Source organism: Cynocephalus volans, chromosome 8, assembly GCF_027409185.1.
Source record: "Cynocephalus volans isolate mCynVol1 chromosome 8, mCynVol1.pri, whole genome shotgun sequence".
Lineage (NCBI taxonomy): Eukaryota > Metazoa > Chordata > Mammalia > Dermoptera > Cynocephalidae > Cynocephalus > Cynocephalus volans.
In genome coordinates this window covers 45,543,827-45,566,865 of record NC_084467.1, presented here as the reverse complement: position 1 = coordinate 45,566,865, position 23,039 = coordinate 45,543,827, and the positions used below count along the sequence as shown (strand labels likewise).

At 46.3% G+C, this 23,039-nt stretch overlaps 1 protein-coding gene across 1 annotated transcript; it reads right to left on the bottom strand.

The window, feature by feature from the left end:
- Positions 1–1,115: 1,115 nt before the first annotated feature.
- On the bottom strand, positions 1,116–19,214 carry MRPL37 (mitochondrial ribosomal protein L37). Its single transcript, XM_063105340.1, has 7 exons — positions 18,813–19,214; positions 12,996–13,179; positions 12,788–12,903; positions 9,598–9,783; positions 6,594–6,751; positions 3,318–3,521; positions 1,116–1,461 (listed from the first exon to the last, which is right to left on the bottom strand). The coding sequence occupies exons 1-7, from the start codon at positions 19,156–19,158 to the stop codon at positions 1,360–1,362; spliced, it is 1,296 nt and encodes a 431-aa protein (XP_062961410.1). The 5' UTR covers positions 19,159–19,214; the 3' UTR covers positions 1,116–1,359.
- Between the last annotated feature and the right edge of the window lie 3,825 nt (positions 19,215–23,039).

Here is a 23,039-nt window from a genome sequence, read left to right as displayed (position 1 = left end):
TTAAAGGCCCCCCATGAGCTACTGGCTCCAGCCTCAGCCCCCAACTCTCCCTGCACTCCCCATGTTGTAACTCCCCAACTCACCAGGATCCTGCAGGATTGCTTTTCCATGCTGTTGCTTTTCCTGGTAATTCCTCCTGTCCCCCCCCCCCCCCCCCAAGCCTAAAGGATTAGTTGTAAAGCGGAGAGCGCGCAAGCCTGGGAGTCAAAGGCACAGGCTGGAAAACCAGCTTTGCCATCTATTAGCGTGGACACTGCAGCATGCTCCCAGGTCTCTCTTCAGAGACTTCTCCAGCTGCTGTAAGTTTCCCCACAAACAGTGCACAGCTCAACAAAGCCACCGCACCCAAGGTCTCTCCCGCTGTGGGGTCCAGCGCATACACAGGCTGATGGTGTTTGTAGAAAAGCTCCACTCCCTTGCCTCGGGTGGGACAACTCTGGCTCTAGAGCGCCATGGAACTGGCCTAGGCCTCAGGTGTACCCACACTGAGCTCAGTCTTTCCTCCCCACAGTGCAGCCAACTTCACCCCCAACAGGTGCTGGTCCTAAAGGTTCTCCCTAAACTTTCACATTCAAATCTCCATCTCGAGTGTTTCCTAGGGAAGATGATCTAAAAAGCCAGTTGTGTCACCTTGGGCAAATTCCTTAAATTATCTGTTTTTCTTATCTTTAGGGCCCAGAACAGTGCCCAGCACATACCAAGCACTCTGTTTTTCTTGAATGTGGAAGTGACTTTTACCTTGCACTTACCCTATAAGGGCTGTGTAAGGATAAAGCAAGACACTGTGCCCACCATGAAAGCACAGTGTCTGGCACAGAGCAGGACTTGGTGTTATCTGAACAAATAGAGGCCCCTGAACCAGGGTTTACATGGTCCATTAACTAGGATACTAGTGAGAAGGCTACAATGAATATTCTACTGAGATTTTCTGCAGTCATAGTGGAGTGTGTCCACAATTTGTCATTCCATAAGAACCTAGTGACCATCACAGCACCTGCTACATGGCAGACAGATACATCATCTATAGTCTTCAAAGCAAGATTTATATTAGCCCCAAGTCTCAGATAAAGACAGTGAAACTCGGAGAGATGATGATTATCTAAGGTCACAACATGGTCAGAGAAAGAGCTGGGCTCGCACTGAGGCAGGTCAGGCTCCAGGGCCTGTACTTCTGCAGGGGCCCATGTGCCCCTGCGGTGCCCCACCTGACAGCACCCTCACACCAAGCACAGGCTCCAGCGCAAGGCAAGCGCTCTTTATTGTCAGTGAGATGACCAGGCCAAGCGAGGGCTGAGGCTCCAAGCAGGCCCCAGGCACTGCCCACGATGCAGGCTCTTCGGTGGCAGAGGGGTGAGGGGGTCAGGCCTCACGATGGTCCTCGGCTCTCACAGCGCCGTGCAAATACAAAGCTAAAAACTTCCTGAATGTCTCTGGCTGGAAATCAACAGGCCCAACAGGTTCCTGGAAAGAACACAGCCTATTAGGATTCTGCTACTAGGTTTCATGGCAGCAATTAACACCAAGGTCGGTTTTATGCGAATCTTACATGCTTTTCTCTGACATCACCTCTCTCATGGACCAAGAAGGGGCACTGAGTAGCTGGCACTGAGGAATGAGGGACTGTGGTTGGGAAGGAGGACAGGAAGCATTCCTGGCACCTTTCAGCCAAATTATCTGTGGACACTGTCCTGCTCCCTAATCCCTCCCACTTCAACCACCAGGAACAAATGGTCTGTTGCCCCCTTTAATCTCAGGGACAATAATCCCTCACTTTTTGCACACGCATTTATCAGGCACCTGCTCTCTCTGTATTGGGCCTGTGCCCAGTGCTGAAGACTCATCAGCAGTAACTTGAACCTGATTCCTGTCCTCAAGGCACTTACAGTCAGGCATTCAAATAGTAATAATAAAAGGTGACAGACCTCACTATAGAAGTAGGAAAAGGTGCTAAAAAAGCAAGGGCGAAATGATTAACTCACCCACGTTCACAATGGGAAGGGCAAGTAGAATGGGTCAGAAAGAGGAAGGAGAAGGAGGAGACTGCAGAGAGACCAGCATGTGAGGTGGTGCAGAGGGAAAAGTGAAGACGGGAAGGGCGGGGGCGAGGCTGGAGCCAGGGCTCAGGGCAGAGTGGGTGGGGGCAGAGTGGGTGGAGTGGCAGCAGATGACATCGGACAAGTAAGAAGGAGCCGTCTGACCAAACCAGAATTAGTATTATGGAAGGAAGAGGTTGAAGGAAGACAACCTGAAGACACGAAGGGATGAGGGCGAACACGACTAAGAGCAGAGAGGGTGGACCTGTGACCTGGCAGGCGTTTCAAGGGTAGGAACAACATCAACAGACGCTGGAGAACTAAATAAAGAGCTGACACGCTGCTACTGTCCAAAGGTTCAGCAGCTCCATTTAGCAAACCTGTCCTCAGGCCCTGTTGGGACGTGGCTAGTCAGAGACCCAGCAGCACCCTACCCTACTCTGTTCTCTTTTACCCCTGATCCTGCTTTATGTCTCTGCCAAGTGCTTATCACTGCCTGATGGGACATCATGAATTTATTTAGATATTGTCGCTGCCCAATGCACAAAGAGCAGACCTGGACTCTGTCAGCTGGGCAGCAGGCTGCAGCAGTGACAATGCCACAGGAGGCATCTGTGTCTGTGCAATAAAATGGATGAATGCACCATCCACAGTCCCTGCCCTTGAGAAGCAAGGAGCTCTGCTTCGTAGAGGCAAAAAACACATAAACTGAAGATAAGTACAGCAGAGCAGCGTGATCATGTTGTGAAGAGGAATACAGAGGCTAGGGGAGCCTACCTGAGGCACTTATGTGAGGCTGGGGGTGGGGACAGTGGTGATCAGGGAAGGTTTCCCAGAGTAAGAAACACTTGTGCTAAACTTGGGAGAACAAATAGAGAGTGCTCAGATGAGAGAGAGACGGAGGAGGGGAGAAGGAAAGAAGAGAGAAACCTTCTACACAAAAGGAGCAGCATCTGCAAAGGTCCGGAGCTGGCTGAGCAGTAGAGCACACCATGGAGCTGTAAGGAGCTGGGCACAGCTGGGGATGTGGGGATGGACGGGGTGCAGAGGGATGCAGCTGAACTGAAGGGCTGAACAGGGCCCAGGGTGGAAGGTGTCATGTTATAGGCGACAGGCGGGGCTGAAGTAGCCCTCTAGGCAGAGATCCTGGGAATGAAGTCCCTGGAGCCAGGGTTCTACTCAGAGCACCCCTTCAATCCTCACCCCCCACCCCCCCAGGCTCACCCTGGCTAGCACAAGTCATGGTCCTTTTCCAATCACCAGGCTGTAGATGGCTGCACTTACCACAAGTACCTTCTTTTTGATCACTGGGAGACACCAAAAATGCTGATAGAGGAGCTGGTCTGAGTCCATCCACACCAAATTCTTGACACCCTCATCAGAGGCCAAATCTGTGGTGTTCAGTTGAAACACCAGGAACTGGAAGACACGTCCATCTGTGCCCACGCTTTGCACAACCACTGGCTGCTCCAAGACCCTCGTGTCATTCTGAGAGGAAAAGGGGAAAACAAGTAAAACAAATCAAACTGGGGGTACAAGGAGCAGACGCCAACCAAGCAGCTTCCAGTTCTGCCCTTTAAAATACCCACCCACTCCCATTTAACAGCTTCACTTTGGGGCAATTAAAATAGAATGAGGAGTTGAGGGCACTGCACAGGGCCAAGCCTTCCCTCCCCTGGCCTGGCTCTGCCCTGTGCCTCAGGGCCCCAGCGTGCCTACTCGTTGACTGGAGCACATTAAAGTAATAATTCCAGCCACTGAGAGGTGATTACTGGGCAAACCACAAAACTGCAAAATTCAGGCAGGCAAGCTGGGAGGCTAGTGATGGAAATCCCTCAAACTCATGGAGTTACCCGATGGGGACAACAGTGACATAAGCTGTCAAATGGAGGGTCAATGAATAGATATAATCTCATTCAGTTCTCACTCCATGTGACAGATGAGAAAACTAAGATTCATCCAGATAAAGCAACTTGTCTGAAGTCACAAAGATATGTGGCACTGGAACCTAAACTGGCTTATGCTAGACCATGCACATTTTCTACTTCTGCCTTGCACCTCAGGGCCTGGCATCCCGGACTGCCCTAAACCAGCAGGCAGACATCTTCCCTGGGCTTCATGTTCTTACTGCAACTCAGAATGTGCCACATTCCTAATGTGTCTGTTCAGCCACATCACCATCAGGATTTCAGCAGTCAACGCATTTGCTAATGATCTTTTTCAGTTAGTGCCACTTGGTAATAGTAATAATATTAAAACTGTTTACTGAAGGCCACTTAGGTGCCAGGCATCTTGCCCATTTTATATAAGTCATTTCTACTCTCATAAATCTAGAGGTATAATCCCACTTAACAGATAAGCAAACTGAGGTTCAGAGAGGTAGTATAATTTGCTCAAGGTCACCCATGAGGTATGACCCAGGATCAGACCCCATGCTATGAGTCACTTAAAACCCTACTGCTCTAGTTTACACCTGTTGTCCCACAGTATCTGATAGTAGCACCTTTTTTCATTCCCAATAGTGTCCCAGTTTGGATGATAAATCGTATGGTCAATCTACTGAGACTTTGCAGCAATCCAGCTTGGTGATTGCTACTTATTGGACAAAGATCCAGGAGTCAGGCCCCAGGAAGCAGGGCATCCTTGATTCAAAAATGCTGCCTGCATTCACCCCTCCAGGGCTGAATCTGACATTAGGAATAGCTAATGTCAGACCTCAGTGTGGGCCACACTGGGGCTGTTGGCCTTAGAAATCCCTGTTCTTAGCTGCATGAGAAATAAATAAAAAGAAAAGTACCTGTAAGTGTTAGCCGAGCATTCTGTATTGACTCTTATCTCCCTCTACAGATCAATAAAACTGCAGGTAGTACATAAATTTCTCAGCAATTTTACCTTTTACACGGAGGCTCTTCCCATAATTGCTCAAGTTCACATCCCCAGGAATAATCTGTACCTAGAGGGGATGGGGGAATCCTCCTCTCCTACCCAACCAGGTGGCAATTAGTGGCAGCATTGCTACCCAGGCTCTGCTGACAGTAGCTGGTACAGAAGCTACAATGAGCCTGCAGGCCTGGGACCCGGCATGTGACCACCATCTCTGCCTCTTCTCGCTGACTGAGTTGGGAAGCAGCACATCCTTCAAAGCTAGAAGAATCACACCTCCAGTCTTTGCTTCCCTGCTCATTAGCTATGGGGCCTTGGGCAAGTTACCTAAACTTTCAGAGCCTTCAGGAAGTACGCAGTCAGAGAATAGGAATAAAGATAACCTTCTTAGAACTGGAAAGACAAGAAGGTCACATAAAGATGTGACAGCTGCTAATCTCCTAGCTGTATGACCTTGGACAAGTTACTTAGCCTCCTGAGCCTCTCAGCATCTGCCACACAGGGTTACTACAACGATTACATAATGCAGTGGTTCTCAAATTTTAGTGCAGTGGCTTTCAAATTTGTGTTTGTATCAGTATCACCTGGGGGGCTTGTTAAAACACTGACTGCTGGGCCCCAACACCAGGTTCTCTGATTCAGTGGGTCTGCAATGGGTCTGAAAATTTGCATTTCCAATAAGTTCCCAGATAACGCTCCTGGTGCTAATCCAGGGCTATACAAGTATTTTGAGAACCAGTGATATAAAACACTATAATGTCTGGCATGTAGCAGATGCTCAATACAGGCAAGGTCTACTCCACTCCCTGTTCATGTGGCTAACCACACCTCCTCAACCCCACCGAGTGCCTAGACCAAGGAGAATGGGAAGCAGAATACTGTGAGTTTTCTCACTCCTCCAGGAGGGCCTTAGGCTCTAACCAAGACCCGGGAGCCCAGCAGCCTCTCTCAGAATCACCACCCTCCCCCCCAACAAAAACAGGGATCTGGTATCCCAGGCCTGCTTGGGGAGTCCCACGTGGCCATTCCCTCCCTGGGGGCCTTTGCTCCTGAGCCAGGCTTCCCTCCAGTTGTAGGGAGCTTTCTGTGACAAGCTCTCAGCCTGCACTTTACACACCATCTAGGTCCAAGACTGCTTCTTAAGATCAAGGGGCTACCACCCAGCAGTATCTTGGATCCCCAGAACCCATTCTGACTTGGCAGGCAGGTCTGGGCAGCATCTACTGCTTCACTTTCTTCTGTCTGCCTGACAGAGCTTTGTGCTCCAATCCAGATACTACAGAACAGAGGCAGTGTGCTGGGGCACAAAGAGCTGAAGACTTCAGAGTGGGGTACACCTAGTTCCAGTCCTTTTTCCTCCACTTATTGCTGAGTAACACTGGAGAAGCTGCTTAGTCTCCCTGTGATTCTGTGGCATGATCTGGAAAATGGGGATCTCAATGAAACCTTGGGGGCTATTGTGATCCACAAATGAGGTATCTGGGTAAAGCACAGGCAAACAGTCAGCCCCCAGTGGGTGACGGTTTATCTCAGCAGGGTGAGTGGAAGTGCTTCTCCTTAAAACTCCTCAGTCAAGCAAGGAGTCCCCGCACACCCGCTTCCTCCCTTTGAGCAGTGTCCTGAGGCAGGAGACCAACATCGTGTGAAGCAGCTCAATGGTCTTCTCCACATACATACCCCATAGAGGAGCCGGGCCTGAGCCAGAGCATTGCCAAAAGCAAACAGGATCATCTTGGCCCGAAGCTGATCTGGTCGAAAGCGGTGGGATGCTAAATTGGCTTTCTCCAGGAAATACAGCGTGTGGGGATAGGGGTAAGGATAACCCTCCCGGAATCCTGCAAGATACATAATCATGTGGAGGGGTGTAAAAAATTCATGTCTGTCACAAAGCCTCAGGAAAGTCACCTAACCTTAGTTCAGGGACAGATACTGCAGAGAGACTCAAGATAGATATTATCATTGTAGTTCAGGGCTGGTAATCTTCAGCCCACTAGCCAAATCTGGCCCGCTGCCTGTTTTTGTAAATAAGGTTTTTACTGGAGCACAACCTTACTCATTTACATATGTCTACCAGGTAGCTGTGACAGAGACCATACGTGGCCTACAAAACCTAAAATATTTACTATTTGGCTCTTCACAGAAAATGCCTGCCAACATGTTACAGGGGCTTTTTGCATGCCGGTTCTAACTCTACCCTTTTCTCATTCAGGTGCACAGATGACAGTGACATTAAAGAAGAATAACTTGAAATCTGTGGTAATTATTAAAAAGAAAGTAAATCATTTGCAAAGTTCATTACTTTAATATTAGTAACAAATGGCTTGCCTCATATAACTGAGCTGCACAACACTGGTGCCGAGAATCAAAGTTTAGCACTTGTTCATCTCAGCCATGAACCTGTCAAGTCATGATTTTTTTCTCCTGCATGGCTATGGGTAACCCTTGGTAGGTTTGGGGCTTCCAGAATAAGTAACTTGGATCAGTGAATATGGATGAAAAGGAGAAACAAAGAGGCTGGGAAAATGTAGGCTCTGAAAATCCCAGAGGACAACACTACTTAAGAGAGAGAGTGGTGGCTGGCTAGCTCACTTGGTTAGAGTATGGTGCTGATAACACCAAGCGCAAGGGTTTGGACCCTTACCAGCCAGCCAATAGAAAAGAGAAAGAGAGAGACAGACAGACAAACAGGCAGACAGAAGACAGAGAGATGGCCTTCCTGCATGCTCTGGTCCTTCAGTCTGCTCAGTCACTCAGCACTTGTAAATACCTAGCACTCACTGTGCCAAACTCTTAAGACAGGTATCAGGACCACAGGCCAAGCAGAGGCTGCCACTGCCTTTGAGGAGCTCTCAGTCCAGAGGGGAAAACTGATCATATCCATACAGAGAGATATGTCAAGTACGAAATGGATCAGGAGACTGTGGGAGGGTAAATGAAAGTTCCCTGATGAGACTGGAAGATACCAGAGCATTTCAGAGAGGAAGTGATTCCCAGGATGAATTCTGAAAGATGAAGAGCTAGTAAGGTGAAAACAAAAAGGGACGAATGGTCAAGAGTTCTAGGCAGAGAATAACAAATGCTTGTGAGGATGTGGAGCTGATGTTGGTGGGACTATAAATTAGTGCAGCCATTATGGAAAACAGTATGGAGGTTCCTTAAACAGCTACAGATAGAACTGCCATACACTCCAGCAATCCCACTGCTGGGTATATACCCAAAGGAATGGAAATCATCATGTGGAAGGGATACCTGCACTCCCACATTTATGGCAGCTCTATTTACAACAAACAGCCAAGATATGGAACCAACCTGAATTGTCCATCAATGGACGACTGGATAAGGAAAATGTGGTATACCTACACCCTGGAATACTACTCAGCCATAGAAAAGAATGAAATTCTGCCATTCGCAGCTACATGGATGAGCTTGGAGAAAATTGTGTTAAGTGAAATAAGCCAGGAACAGAAAGAGAAATACTGCATAGCCTCACTCACAAGTGGGAGCTAAAAAATAAAGAAAGAAAAAGAGAGAGAAAAAGAACAATTACAGTAACATGCTGCACTTTCAGAAAGAGAACACAACTGTGGATACTAGAGGTGGGAAAGGGGGAGAAGAGGTTATCAAGAAATTGGTTAATGGATACAAAAAATGATTACATTTTGTAAGGATGAATAGGCTAATTACTCTAATTTGATTATCACACATTGTACACAAGTATTGACAGTCAACTCTGAATCCCACAAATACATATAATTAATTATGTTTCAATTTGAAGAAAAAAAAGTTCCAGGCAGAGGAAAGAGGAAGCACCAAATCACAGTGGTGAGAAAGGGCATGATGTGCTAAGTGTAGTTGGAATACAGGGGGCAGGTGGGGGATGAGGCGGGGATGAGGCAGAGATGAGGCTGGAGAGAGGCGGGGGCCAGACGTGAAGGCCCTTGTGTGGTAAGTTAAGGAGTTCCAGTTTTACCCAATAAGCAATGGGAGGTGCGCATGGAGAGAGGTGGGATTAAATGGATGTTTTAGAAAGGCTACTCTGAAATTGTGAACTAGATGGACTGGAAAGAAAATAGCCTGGGGCCAGAATGGGAGGCCGTGGCAACAGTCCAGGTAAGGACAGTAAGGACTGACCTAGGCTGTAGCTGTGAAAGTGAAGAGACAATGCAGCTCATAGCAGGAGTGGATGGCAGGAATTTGGGGCCAGCCTAACTGGACTCCCTAGTTTGTCTCTGCTAAGCGTATGGTGGCACCTCATTTGATAGAGTTTGAATTAATAGCCTCATTTAAGGTCCCAGGGGCTTCCTCAGTCAAAGGAGGTTGGTCGCAGTTTACAGGGTGAGTAGAAGGAGGGTGTCTTTCAAGGGACCTATGACTAAGGGAAAAGCCTTGGTCAAAAGACCCTCAAGCCACCCATTAAAACTCTGATGTAAAAGAGTTACTTCTTAGGGGTCAAAAGCAAAGTCAACCTTTCAGCAAATCACTTAACATCCCTGAGTCACAGTTTCCTTCCCTATAACATGAAGATAATTGTACCTGTCTCAAGGGGCTACCACATGGATCCTAGGACATAATGCACGTGAGGTGCCCAGCAGCTAGTAAGTTCTTAGTACATCTGTTCTCTTTGGAAAAAGTATGTCTCTCATCCCCATGCTGCCTAAAAATCAAAGGCTTCAATCCTTACCTGTGTCATCCTTCACATCATAAACATTGCATTCCTGAAGATCAATAGTGGGAGATATGGGATAGAAGGTCTCAAGAACATGATTCTCAGTAGCTTCAACCTCCTCTCTGAAGGCGATGGGAGGCAGAGGATCCTTGGCACTCAGTCGGGCTCCGCTAGAACCACGAACCTGAAGGAGAATAGAGTCTAAAACGGGAGAAAGACAATTAGTCTAACCTGGTCTAAAGCCTTTTCTCAGCTCAGCCAAGTCTAAAGCCCTTTCATGCATCGAAGTCCTTCACACACTTCTAGATGATCAGCCTAAGCACAGAACACAACTTTGCCTTCGGATGTTAAACCGGGGATCCTTGCTAAGAGGATAAACCAACACAGTCTCCTTGTGTTCTCTTGCCAACAAACCCTGAGCCCGGTGGTCTCTGAAGGTTTAGGTTTGCCCCACACAGATCTTCCCAAGCACTTGCCCTAAGCTGGGGACCCAGAGATGAGTGAGACTTACTCTCTGCTCTCAAGGAGCTCACCAGGTAGTCAGTGCTGCAATGAAAAATCTGAACTGTATTTGGAAATAATACAGGCGGGGAAAAATGACCTTCTCTGAAGGGCCTAGGAAGCTTCCTGAAAGAAGTAATGCCTTAAAACTACGTTTTCAAGGACAGAGTAAGAGCAGGGTCTCTCAGTTTTGGCACTATTCACATTTTGGAGCAGATAATGCTTTGGTGAGGGGCTATCCTGTGCATCGCAGGATGTTTAGCAGCATCCCGGGCATCTACCCACAAGATGCCAGTGGAACTCCCTCCCCATCCTACACGCCCCCATCCAAAGCATTTCAATCAAAAATGTCTCCAGACATTTCCAAATGTCTTCTACATGGCAAAACTGTCCCTGGTTGAAAACCACTGGGTAAGAGTTGCCAGGCAAAGAAAGAGGAAGAAAAGCATTCTAGTCAAGGAGTAACACATGCAAAGGCCCCACAGCAGAGTGTAGAGAAATCAATCCAGATGCTAGAGTATGACATGGTAGGGAAGCAGGGATGGAGAGAGAAGCCCTAAGAACTAGGGGTGAGGAGAAAGGCTATTAAACCCAGGGAAAGGGCAAGATTGTCCTCAACAACTGACAGTGAAAAAAACTGGGCCAGTCAGAAAGCTTCACTTCAGTCAGACTAGCATATGTGCTACATGGAGATGTGGGTGGTATGAGGAAACAAACTCACTCATCACAAGCCTGCCACTGTGAATGTGTGCAGATGCCCTTCACAGTGGTCCCTATGGGAGGCCACATGCCACCACCAGACAAAATGTGCCTGGAAAGACTCCTTGAGAATGGCCTCTGACGAGTCTTCATGGAGGCAAATCTTCCTCTGAAGGGGCTTGGGTTTTTAGAAGTAGTCACATCACAGAGTGATGGTAATGGATCAAGGTTGCTTTTTTTTTTTTTTTTTTTAATGTTTACTCCTTTATTACAATGGATATTACAAATAACACAGATGAAGAGATGCATAGCACAAGGTAAGCTGAAAGGGGCACGGAGCTTCCATGCCTCCCCAGGTGCACCACCCTCTAAGAACCTCCACATGTTCACCTATCTAGGACTCCAAGGCTGGTTTTCTTTTTTTTAGCAGCTGTCTGTGGAAGAGGGATCGAACCTGAATCTTGTTGTTATCAGCACCATGCTCTGACCAACTGGACTAACCAGCCAGCCCTGCTTTTCTTGTATGTTTAAAAATTGGTTTGGTGAACAGTAGTGTCATATACTTAGTGTGTGGCCTCCTTTACTGGGTATGTAAAAAACAGACTACATCTGTGGATGGATGAACTCAGACCTGTTTGTTAAAATACATCACACTCACACCTCAAGAATAGTTTTCTAAACTACTTCCTGTTTTCTAACATATAATCTACAATGAAAATAAATGTGCCCGGACCTCTCCTAACCTTGGGTTTTAGATTCTCCCCACAGACCACTCTAGTGTGGTTTCTAATTCAATTCCCTCCACATCTCTCCTCCAGTGACAGCTCCAAAGAGGCAGTTTAATTAGAGGTAATACTTGATGATGGGCCAACAAGTACTCCTCTATTAATGAGGTTCACTAATTTCCTTAGTGGTGCCATTACCTCTGCAAAGCTGACTCCTTGCCAGAAAGTCCATACACAAAGGGGCAAGCTGGAGAAACCTGACCAAGCAGATGTCCCAAAATTCCAAATTATTCCCATAGCTGGTTTCCCTGCTCCAGGATTCCACCAGTTAGAACACCTGAGAGTTGGTATTCATTCATCCGTCCCTTCAGTCAGCACCTACTGTGTGCCATGAACTGTTAGACATTGTGGACAAAAGGAGTAAGGCATGGTCCCTGTCATCAGCAGTTCACAGTTCAGTGTGGCAGACAGAACAGACAATATAGAGCAACATGTGCTATGATGGCAGAATGGATATAAGGAATACAGAGGAGAAACAGCCAGCCCAGTCTGGATCCACAAAGGAAAGGGGCTTCAGTGGTTTTGCAGATAAGCAGAATTTAGTCAAATGAGGAGAGTGGAAAAGAGCATTCCAGACAGAATGCACAGCATGTGCAAAGTCACAAAGGAGTGAACACTTGATGCCAAAAAGCTGCAAGTCGCTACTTTAGGGATAGAGGGTGGTGCAAGGATGACAGGGCAGTAAAGCAGGAGATAAGACTAGGAAGACTAGATGGTGGCCAAATCACAGAAAGCCTTGTATAACATGATAAATGGTTTAAGCTACTGGGAGACTGTGAAGAATTTGAAACAGGCAAGGGACATAAAAAGACTCGTACTATAGAAAGATCACTCTAGCAGCTATATTGAAAATGGATTTGAAAGAGTAGAGAAGTGTGAATTGGGTAAGAAGGCTATTGCAATAAAATATGAGCTTTGTGAGGACAGAGACTTATATGTGCTTTATTATTTCCTTATCTTCAGCATTTAGGCACTCCCAAGCACATCACAGGCACACAATAGATATAGCTGACTGTTAATGGTTGAATTAACAGTCTTAGAAAGAAGTAATAAAAAACAAAAAAAGGGTGAACTATAGCTAATGATACTGAGGATGTGTCTGAGCCTACAAACTTGGACCATGAAGGACAGGAGTGAGGACAGGTATTTGCGGGGAGGGGATGTGAGCTCATGGCTGGGCTAAAAGACAAGGCTTTCTGGTGATGTACAAAATGACCAACCTCGATTCCAGGTGGTGGATAAAGTGTAGTTTTGGGCAGAGATCCGCCTGGCCAGGGAAGGATGCTTGAGAATCTGAGATTTACACAGCTGTATCAGACTGTCCACAATGACTGGGCTTGGAGAAAAAAAGAGACATTTGGAAACTTAAAGCAACAGTTGACTCCAAGATCCATTTGTTGGAAATTGTATTTACTTGGGGGAACTTACCAGTAGGTCTCTCTCTTAGGGATGTCCTCAGTGCAGTGCCAGAGACGGGCGTGAGAGATCACGTTCAGAACGCGCTCGTCTTGGTTCTCTATGTGGTTCCTAGGATCTTCAACAAGGCTAAGCACTTTCTCAGGAAGGCCTTCTATTAACTTGGTCTTGGTAAGCCAGAGGGCCTGCTTCACACCTTGGGAGTAATCAGCCAAAAACACAAAAAGGAAAAAAGAAGATGATTCAGAAAGAGCTGCTTATGTCTGCCAGGTAGCATCTTGGGGAAAGGGGTGTCTCAAGAAAGAGACTGGATCTGCTCTGTGGCACCTGAGGGGACAGAAGCAAATTCCAAGAGTGGAAGCTAGGAGAGCCAGATTTCAACTCAACTTCAGGAATGACTGTCTACTTCAGGATGGTTAACAGTTGATTGGGGCAGTGAGCACCTGCCACAGGAGGAATTCAAACAGCAGCTAAGACAGCTGAGATCATATGACTAAATCCTGCAGGCAGTGGATAGACCCCAGACTATGGGACTAGATCAATGGATCTCGACCCTTCACTTAAGATCCTTTCTATGAACCCACACCCCCACCACAACTAGAAAAGCCTGTGTACAAAATATACCTCACTTATGAGGTGTGGGCTCAGGATTAAGCCCATGCTGCCTTATCAAGGGACAGTTGCTTTGGGAAATAATAGGAATAACTTCTGAATCTTCATGAATAACTGAAGGAGCCCTGATTTTAAGACCATGTAAACAGATAGTTTTTCACATCTCATTTAACCCTGTGATTATCAAATGAGCTATTTTATAAACAGATGTTTGTATGAACCAGTTCTATGAAACATACTGCTGTACTTTTCAAAAGGGTCATACTGAGGATGTTCTATCTCTGAAACCTTCTGAACCTCTCTCTGGCCTTAGTACTGAAAGGCTGGGCTTTTCCTGGGTACAGAACTATTTTGTCTCATGGACATAGTGAACTGCATAACCAAAAACATTTTTCTCTATACCATGGGTCAACAAACATTTTCTTAAAGGGCCAGGTAATAAATATTTTCATTTTCTGGGCTACATAGTCTGTCACAACCACTCAAATCTACCATTGTAGCACGAATGCAGCCACAGGCAATAATTAACAAATGCACATGGTTTTGTTCCAATAAAACTTTATTTACAAAAACAGGCAGCTGGCCTAGTTAGCTTACCCCAGCCCTATACCATTTGTTGACTGTTGGCAAGCTCAGAGCCAAGTTTGGGGATCCCCTTTAGCAAGTAGGCCTGACAGAATAGATGTTTTGTATTCAACTCACTGTTCTATTTTTCCTTTGTGCTGATTCCCTCACCTACCTATTTTTAATTTAATCTGGTTGTACTGTAAGATTTTTGTAAGCTGCCCAAATACTTTTCAGGAAAAGATGATATATAAACTAAAATAGATTCACTTCAGACTGACTGAGTCTTTAAACATTAAGGAACCTTAGATACTCTCAGTGGGATGGGCTGTGGTGCCAGGCAAAACCTCCCTAGTTTCACTTTCCCCAAACCTGGCTTCCCTAAGGGAGAAACAGGCACAGACCTGTTGGATCAAGTAAGCACATGAGTCCTCCACCCTCAGATGAAAGTTAACAATATATTCTTCACAATGATCATGCCCACAAGTTGATGGAGGGCTGGTGTGATATTTTGAAAGTATATATTTGGTCTTCATCCCCCTTCCTGTCCCTTTCCTGGTATACTTCTAAAATCCTTAGGGAAAGTACGTTGGTATATTTTTTCACTATATTCCCAGATCTACCAGTTTATTATAAAGGATATTTTTTTTTTTTTTTCTAAAAGATGACCAGTAAGGGGATCTTAACCCCTGACTTGGTTTTGTCAGCACCACGCTCACCCCACTGAGCTAACCAGCCATCCCTATGTGGGATCCAAACCTGTGGCCTTGGTGTTATCAGCACCACACTCTCCCGAGTGAGCCACGGGCCGGCCCATAAAGGATATTTTAAAGGATACAAGTAAACAGCCAGATGAAGAGGTACATAAGGCAAGGTCTGGAAGGGTGCCGAGCACAGGAGCTTCCATTCCCCTGGAGTTGGGGTGTGCCACCCTTCCAGCAGGCAGATGAGTTCAGCTGCCGAGAAGCTCTCCAAACCCAGGCCTCTTGAGTTTTTAAGGAAGCCTCGTCATGTAGGCATGATTGATTAAATCATTGGCCACTGGTGATCAACTTAACCTTCAGGCTCTCTTCAGCCTCCCTGGAGGCTGGGGGGTGAGCTGAAAGTCTCAACCCTATGTGTTTCCAGTGTTGCCCAACCCCCATCATGAAGCTACCTAAGGGCCAACTTATTAGCATACGAAAAAACACTCATCACTTTGGCGATTCTAAGAATTTTAGGAGTTGTACACCAGGAAAGGGAAAGGAAGGGAACAAAGACCAAATATATACTGTATTTCAAAATATCACAGTGTACCCTCTGGTCTTTGAAGACAGATCCCTTACAGCAAAAGGATGTACAACTCAAAAGACACTGGCAAATTACTAGAAGAATCCCATTTAATCATTAATAATTAGTCCAGTGTATCAAGATATTGCATAAATGTCTCCCTGGGTGAGGTCACTCAGGTTGAAGGCTACCATTCAATCTTTTCAGGTTCCAAAAGCAGGAGTGGTTTTTGGCAAACATAACCTCACTTTTTTGGGCATCTGGTATAACTGAGCTAAGAGACAATGTCATCTTGTGCTCACAGCTTCTTTTGAGGCATTAATGTAATATGAATTCCCCTCAGTTCATAACCATTTATTCATTTCTTAACCCTCAGCTGCTATTCCTCCTTCTCTCCATTAATACCCAAACTTTTCCACCTTCGGAAGGGACATTAGGTTTGGTGACTGTGCTTGTTCAGATTGCAGGCAGCAATACTACTATTTTAAGTGCTCTCCCTCAGTCCACTCCCATTCATATAGAGTAAGATTACATAGGTGCAGAACTAGTGGGTTATTATTTAACACCAGCCAATATAGCTGCATTCATTGTTAACCTGGGTTTTGCCAGATGGACTGAAGGCACAACCCACTCCCATGAGGCCCTTTGGAATTCTGACATAAAGTTTAAAAACATAGTTACACTTTCTTATGAATCCTCCCTGCTTCCCGCATTTGTAGTTGTAAGACCTGGTCCTAGAACCACTACGTCAGGTTGGAGGAAGACAAAAAAAAAAAAACGAGGTGATACTCAGAAGAAAAAAAATTATAGTCATTATACCAATGTAATCCTCCTTTGGCAAGAATTGCATAGTTATGTCAGCATCCTCTCCCACCCCCTCTTCCCCAGATCCACCAGGAAAACAGGAAAATCTAGTGGGGACAGCTGGTGACTGCTTTGGTTGGCAGGCTACCAATCCCAGCTGGAAAAACACTACTCTGACTCACGGACATATCTTCATTTGAAAAGCTATGTCTGGAATGAAAGGGAGCCGAAGACACTTTGGGGTAGACACTCTCAAGCAATCCCTCTTGTGGTAATAAATGAAAAGCAGTGAGGGTAATGAGACTTTTCATTTTAAGGCTCATAAGAAATCACAATGGAAATACAAATGTTTAGAAATGTCACTTCTGAGAGCCGGCCCGTGGTTCACTTGGGAGAGTGTGGTGTTGATAACACCAAGGCTGCGGGTTCAGATCCCTATATAGGGACGGCTGGTTAGCTCACTTGGGAGAGCATGGTGCTGACAACACCAAGTCAGGGGTTAAGATCCCCTTACCAATCATCTTTTAAAAAAAAAGAAATGTCACTTCTGGATTTTGTGTTGCAGCAGAAAGAACCTCACATTGAAAGGTAAACTGAGTTTTAGTCTTGACACTGCCACTATTCCTTAAACTTGAAAATGGATAAAATATTAAGATTTTATGGTCCACTAGCATAATAATAATATTAATATATGTAGTATAATAATATGTAATAATTAGAGCTACCATTTACTAAACATGCCAGAAGTTTACCTACAAATTAGATGGGATTTTATGAAATGAAGGATGAAACTCACAGACTAAGGAATTTGCTTCAAGTCACATAATTGTAAGTGACAGGTCTGGGAGGGGAACCTGAGTCGGTCTACCCTAAAGTCCAATAATCTCTCCATTACCCCAATCGGCTTCTCTAGCACTGTACCTTGCAGAGTTTTATTACAGACTTTACAGATCATTTCTGTGAGTGGTGAAAGCGTAGGATATAGGACAGATTTTCAGCCTCGTCAAACAAGTGTAATCTTAACTTCTGAAATACTGCTAATGCATTCATCTACTTGGTATTCCATTTACAGGGTCACTCAAGGGTGCCAAGTCTTGTGAGATCCTTCAGAACCCTGTAACGACACTGGAATGTTTAAAAGCTGGAAAACCAGCTATCAGGAAGGAGATTAAGCAGTTTAAGAGGCTAGCCAATTGACTTAAGTTTTTTCAAATCTAGGATTTATTCTCTGGCTTAGTCCCCAAATCCTACCAGGTCTCTTTCTTTCCTAATTAGCCCTTGGAAAATACTGCTCCCACTTACCTCAACCATTTTGTTTTCAAAATCTGCCCTATCCCCATCCTGATTTGGGTTGGGAAGGAAGACTGGGGAAAGGGACTCTCAATAAACAAGGCCCCCTCACTCCAATGGACTATGGAAAATAATTCCTAGTACTGCTGTAGACAGACAGACTGGTTCAGTCATTTTGATTTGTTCCTAGTGAGAGTGAAAGAGGAGTGAAAGGGGACTAGAAGACCTTCAGGTCCAGATCCTTTCCTTGAAAACATCTCAGCTCTTACAAAGGACACTGACCTAGGAAACCGAAGTTGTAGTCCTGGCTTCACTCTCAAGCCATAATGTGCCCATGGACAAATCACTTCCCTTCTCCTGTGAAATGAGGTGATAGGCTTGGAGATTAAGCACTCTTTCTGCTGTCCCTTTCCACTATAATCTCCCTCCATCTATTTCTTAAATGTACAGTCAATCTCCAGGATGTCAGAGCTGGACAGGTCAATAAGGACTGTCTGGTCAAAACCATTCATTTCACAAGAAATGGAGGCTCAGGACGGTCAACCACTTGCCCAAAGTCACACACAGAGTTAGAACCAGGGCGAGGCCTAGAAATCAGGTCTTTTCACTTTAACACGGTGAAAATTGTCAGAATCAAAATGAAGTCACGTGTGTCAAACTCTAAAAAAATAAACACAGCTGGAGGCTGAGAAGGGAGGCCCCTCATACATTCATGCCTAAGATAAGTACCAGATAAGAGTATTACAAAGACTCTCTTCCACACATTTGCTTGTAATAAAAACTTTTGCCAAGGACCTTTCAAACTGCAACTTGCTACATGAGTCGCAAGGACAGCTAGCTGGATGCACAAGATCTCGTTTGACACCTTTCCCACTAATGAACTGGCATCAATCCCTATGATAAGCCCCTGTAACTAATGCTCTCCGTTTCAAAAAAAATTACATGTACTTTTCTCTTTTGCCTTAATTTTGTCTTTCTTTACCTCGTGGAATACGCACATAGTTTACTATGGCATGTGTATTCCCACTACAATGCCCTATTCCCAAATAAAACTTTCTTAGAGATTCCTCTCTATAATGTTTAACTTAACACTCAAACTCACACAAACACAGCTCTTTATATCCCACTTAATCCTGACAACTCTGAGAAGATGGGAATCACGATGAACCCATTTCGCAGACGAAGAAACTGAGACCCACACAATTTCAACGTCTTGCCCAAAGCCACATAGGGTAGGAGTCCGTGCTGGGCAGAGGATCAGGTCCCCTTGCGCCTGTCCTCGGGCCTCACCCTCGAGAAGGCGGCAACGCTGGTGGAAGATATAGCAGGCCTGGTCCTTGTACAGCGGCTGCTCGTGAATCGGGGGCGAGCGGCAGAACTTTGGGTGCTTCCAGCCGGGGTCCCAGGGCGAGAAGACCGGCCGCGCCAGCCAGGGCAGGAAGTGCATCTTCCCCGCGTAGGTGATGGGCTCCAGTCCAGGGATCTCGTACACCCTGTCCAGGGGACGAGGCTCGGGCTTCCGGGTGGAGCGCACGCCCCACTCGTACGCCCCGCGTCTCGGGACCCCACAGCCCCCAAGGCCGAGCCGCTGAGAGCCAGCCAGCGCCCGCCCTGCGGGCCCCGACGCCAACGCCATACGGACCCGGTCTCCTCAAGATCTCCACCAGGACGCTGCCATATTTCCCCACACAGGGACTTCTGGGAACGAAAGGGGCTGGGCTCCAAGGCTCGTTTTGTGAGTGGCAGCCATTTCAACCAATCACCGCCAGACATCCTATCTTGTTCCCCCCCGCCGACCAATCCCATTTTTGTATAGGTGAGACCCAAGCGCTCCCCACCTCCCGGGGGTGGGCGGAACCTGGAGGAGCCCCACGTGACGGAGAGCGCAGACGTGTAGGTGAGTGGTCGTGGTAGGGGCCGGGGCGGGACTTGGTGAAAAGCGCCAGCGCTTCAAACCTGACCTTAGAACGTCCTTGGCCGCTCACGAGCAGTTGGAGCTTGGGCGAGTCAGTATCCTGAGCCCCAACGTCCCTCACTGTAAAAATAGAGTTGGAAATGCCTAAGCTGGCGTACGTGTACAGCGCTCAGGACAGAGTGCTCAGTAAATTTCCTTCCCTCCCCGCCCACCTCTCGCTGCTGCGGGCGCTCATCGCTGCCCCTCCCCTGAGCCTGAGTGGCCCCGTCCGGCACACCAACTTCACCCGACTGCCCGACTGCTCGTACTGACCGGCCTCTTCCCCAGCGCCGGGAGAGAGTGACTTTCCTCCCTTTTCCTCGGGATTTCCCTCTTCACCACCTAGAAGCAAGGCCAGAGCGATGGAGCTGTTCCTTTGCTCCTTGCTCAACACGTGTGATTAGACGCCGCTGTGTGTCAGGCGCTGTGTTCAGCAGTGGATTGACATTGGCCAATAAAGCAGATGTGGGATATAGAGCTTGCAGTTTAGTAGAAGATATAGACAACACAGGTAAACGAGTAAGTTAGTTTACAACACACAATTCCTATCGCTTGTCTCCAGTTGTTTTCTCTTTAGCATTTAACACTATCGTATCATACATTTTCTGTTTTGATCTTGTTTAATGACTGTCTCTCCCACTCGGATAAGCTCCATGAGTTCAGGGGTTTCTCTTTCTTTACCGTTGTATCCCCTGCACCTAGAACAGTGCCTGGCACATAAGTAAATATATGTTTAACGAATGAGTACACAATAAAGACAAATAGGGTGCTTGATGGAGAATGAGAAAGAGGGAGGCTCAAGGACAGCCTCTCAGGGGAGATGATGACCTTTAAATCAAGGCCTGAAGGGTAGAGAGAGTCGTCCAGGCAGAGGCAACAACATGTGTTAAGGCCTGGCTTAAAGATGGTGCCTCTTAGGCTGAAAAGATAGAGGCTGAGAGGAGGAATGAACCGGCTCTATAAAATTCACGACTGGCATGACCAACTCCTCTACCAATTTCCAAAACAGCAGAGAAAGTAGGGTTATTAAAACATGGAGAAGGTAAATGTAAGGCAAAGACTGATATGACTAACCCTCACACTGTATTTCAGTTTACAATTAACTGAGCTCTTTCCTTTATCTCACTTTAGCCTGCAAGACTGCAGGAGTAAGAAACTGGCATAAAGAGGGGACCAGACCTCATTCACTGATTGTGCATAGTAGTACATAGAACGCAATAAAAATAGATTGGATCAATGTAACACCATGCTAGGTTCTGTGAAGATAGGGACAATGTCCTGTTTAGTTCTATTGCATCCCGGCACTTAGCACTCTGCCTGGCTCCCAGATCATATTTATAAACTGAATGAACACTCACCAGTCACTGGGAACCTTCCTTACTCCAGGCTGTGCTTGGTGGTAGAATACAGAAAGGATGACATGGTTTTTGTCTCCAAGGGAGTCCCAGCCTGCTGAACCCCCCTGAGGTCATAGAATTCATAAGTAGTAAAACTAGATTTTCTGAAACCAAACCCTCTACTAAAGAAAGATTTATTGCACACAGAGGGACTGCCCTCCTAAAACCAATGATACTAAATGTTGAGAATTTAGATAAAGTCTGATCAGGAAGAGCCTTGGACACCAGGTGAGGAGATTGGAGCTGCTAGAGATTACTAAGCAGAGGACTGGTGTCGTCAGAGCTGGTGGCAGGTGCGCTGATGGATGGCATAGGGAGAGATGGGAAGCACATCCTTTGGGATTGTGGGGGGTGTAAATGTGGGTGGGAAGCAGGAAAAGTGGAAAAGATCTTAAAGGTTGGGACTCCTGGGGACTGATTGCGAACCCAGAAATGGGACTTCCCTCCTCTCCAGCATACTTGGTAGTTTCCTCCTCTGTTTTCCCACAGACATGGCCCACACCTCCATCCTAGCACTTTATGCACAAATGAAATTAGTGCCATTTGGAGGTCCTGAGATGCCCATAAAATTCGATGACAATGTGGTAGGTAGGGCCCATGGTCTATGCCAGCCCAGTGTGAGCACTGGGAATTGGAGATGAAGATACTGCCCTCCCCTGCCCTCTGGAAGCTGGAAGCCTAATGAGAAAGAGCACCATCCTGGAGGTACTGGCCTTACCACTTCTGGCTTCCTCACCGAGGCCTCAGTTTTCTCCTCTGTAGAATAAGGAAGAGTATGGCCACCTACACATGGCTGTTAGGAGGATTGAGTGAGGCAGTGCAAAGCACTTGGCACAGACTCTGGCCCAGTATGTGGCATCGATTCTTGTAACAGTTATTACCTGTTTAGTGGATGACTCTACCACTAGGCCAGGAGCTCCTCAAGGCCTGGGAAGAGTGACTGTCACCTCTGTGTCCCAGCACCTCGTTCCTGCCTAGTAAGGAATGAATGGGAGGAAATCAAAAGCTGGGAGAGCTTAGAGGTAGTTGAATTTTAGAGGCATGCTATTTACATCAAATAATACTGTGACATCAGACTTCCTCTCAGCTTTGCTCTCAGTGTCAAGAGGATTCTTTTTGACTTGCTTGTGGAATTTTAAATGAATAGTTTGCTTGCAGGTGAGATGATCAGGTCTGTTTCCATATGAACTGTAGAATTCCACATGTAACTATGGAGAACTCTGACAAATCCCAAACTGTCCTCGCAGAAACATCCCAAGATAATTCCTAGCCATTTAACTTTTCCTCACTGATCTGTCTTTTACACAATATTTATCTAATACCCGAAATCAAGCTTCTTTCTTTCTTCCTTCCTTTCACATAACACATAGATTAAAAAAATAACGACTGTGCTGTTTCATAAAATGAATAAAAACAGGACTCTGCCCTCAAAGAGTTCACAATCTCAAAAAGGAGATATGCATGAACATGTAATTTCTGAACAATGTGAATACTTTAAAATAGAGACTCATTCATTTGAGAAGTGTTTATTGAGCACCTACAATGGCCAGGGGTCGTACAAGTTTGTGAAATACTGACAGGAGGGAGTGATGCCAGACAGGCCTTCACCTGCACCTGTTTTCTTCCTCTACTCACCATTCCTCCTTTGGTGTCAGTTACCCAGATCTCCATCTCCAGACTCATATATCTAGACCTGTTTAATCCAACTCACAACTGAATTTTTCACTTGGATGCCCCATAGGCACTCAGCATACCTCAAACTGAATGTATCATCTTTACCCCCTTCCTCCTTCCCCTGAAACTCGCCTTCTTCTCTTGAGCCCACTGTCCACCCTGGGATCCAAGCCAGACTCCTGGATGTTCCTCCAACCCCTCCATCCCCCTCACTCCCTCGCACCTATCAGTCTGTATGTCCTATTCATCCCCCTTCAGTATTTCTCTAATTGACCCCTGTCCTCTTATGCCACTTGAGGCTGCCCTGGTCCAGATCCTCATCACATCTCACCTGGACCATCACAACCTCCTCCTGTTTTCCTGTGGTTGTTCCGAATCCAGACAGACCAGAGTTAAAATCCCATTTTAGGAGCTGTGTGACCTTGGGTAAGTTATTGAACCTCTCCGGACCCCAGGTTCTCATTTATAAAATGTTGTAAAGATTAAATGAGA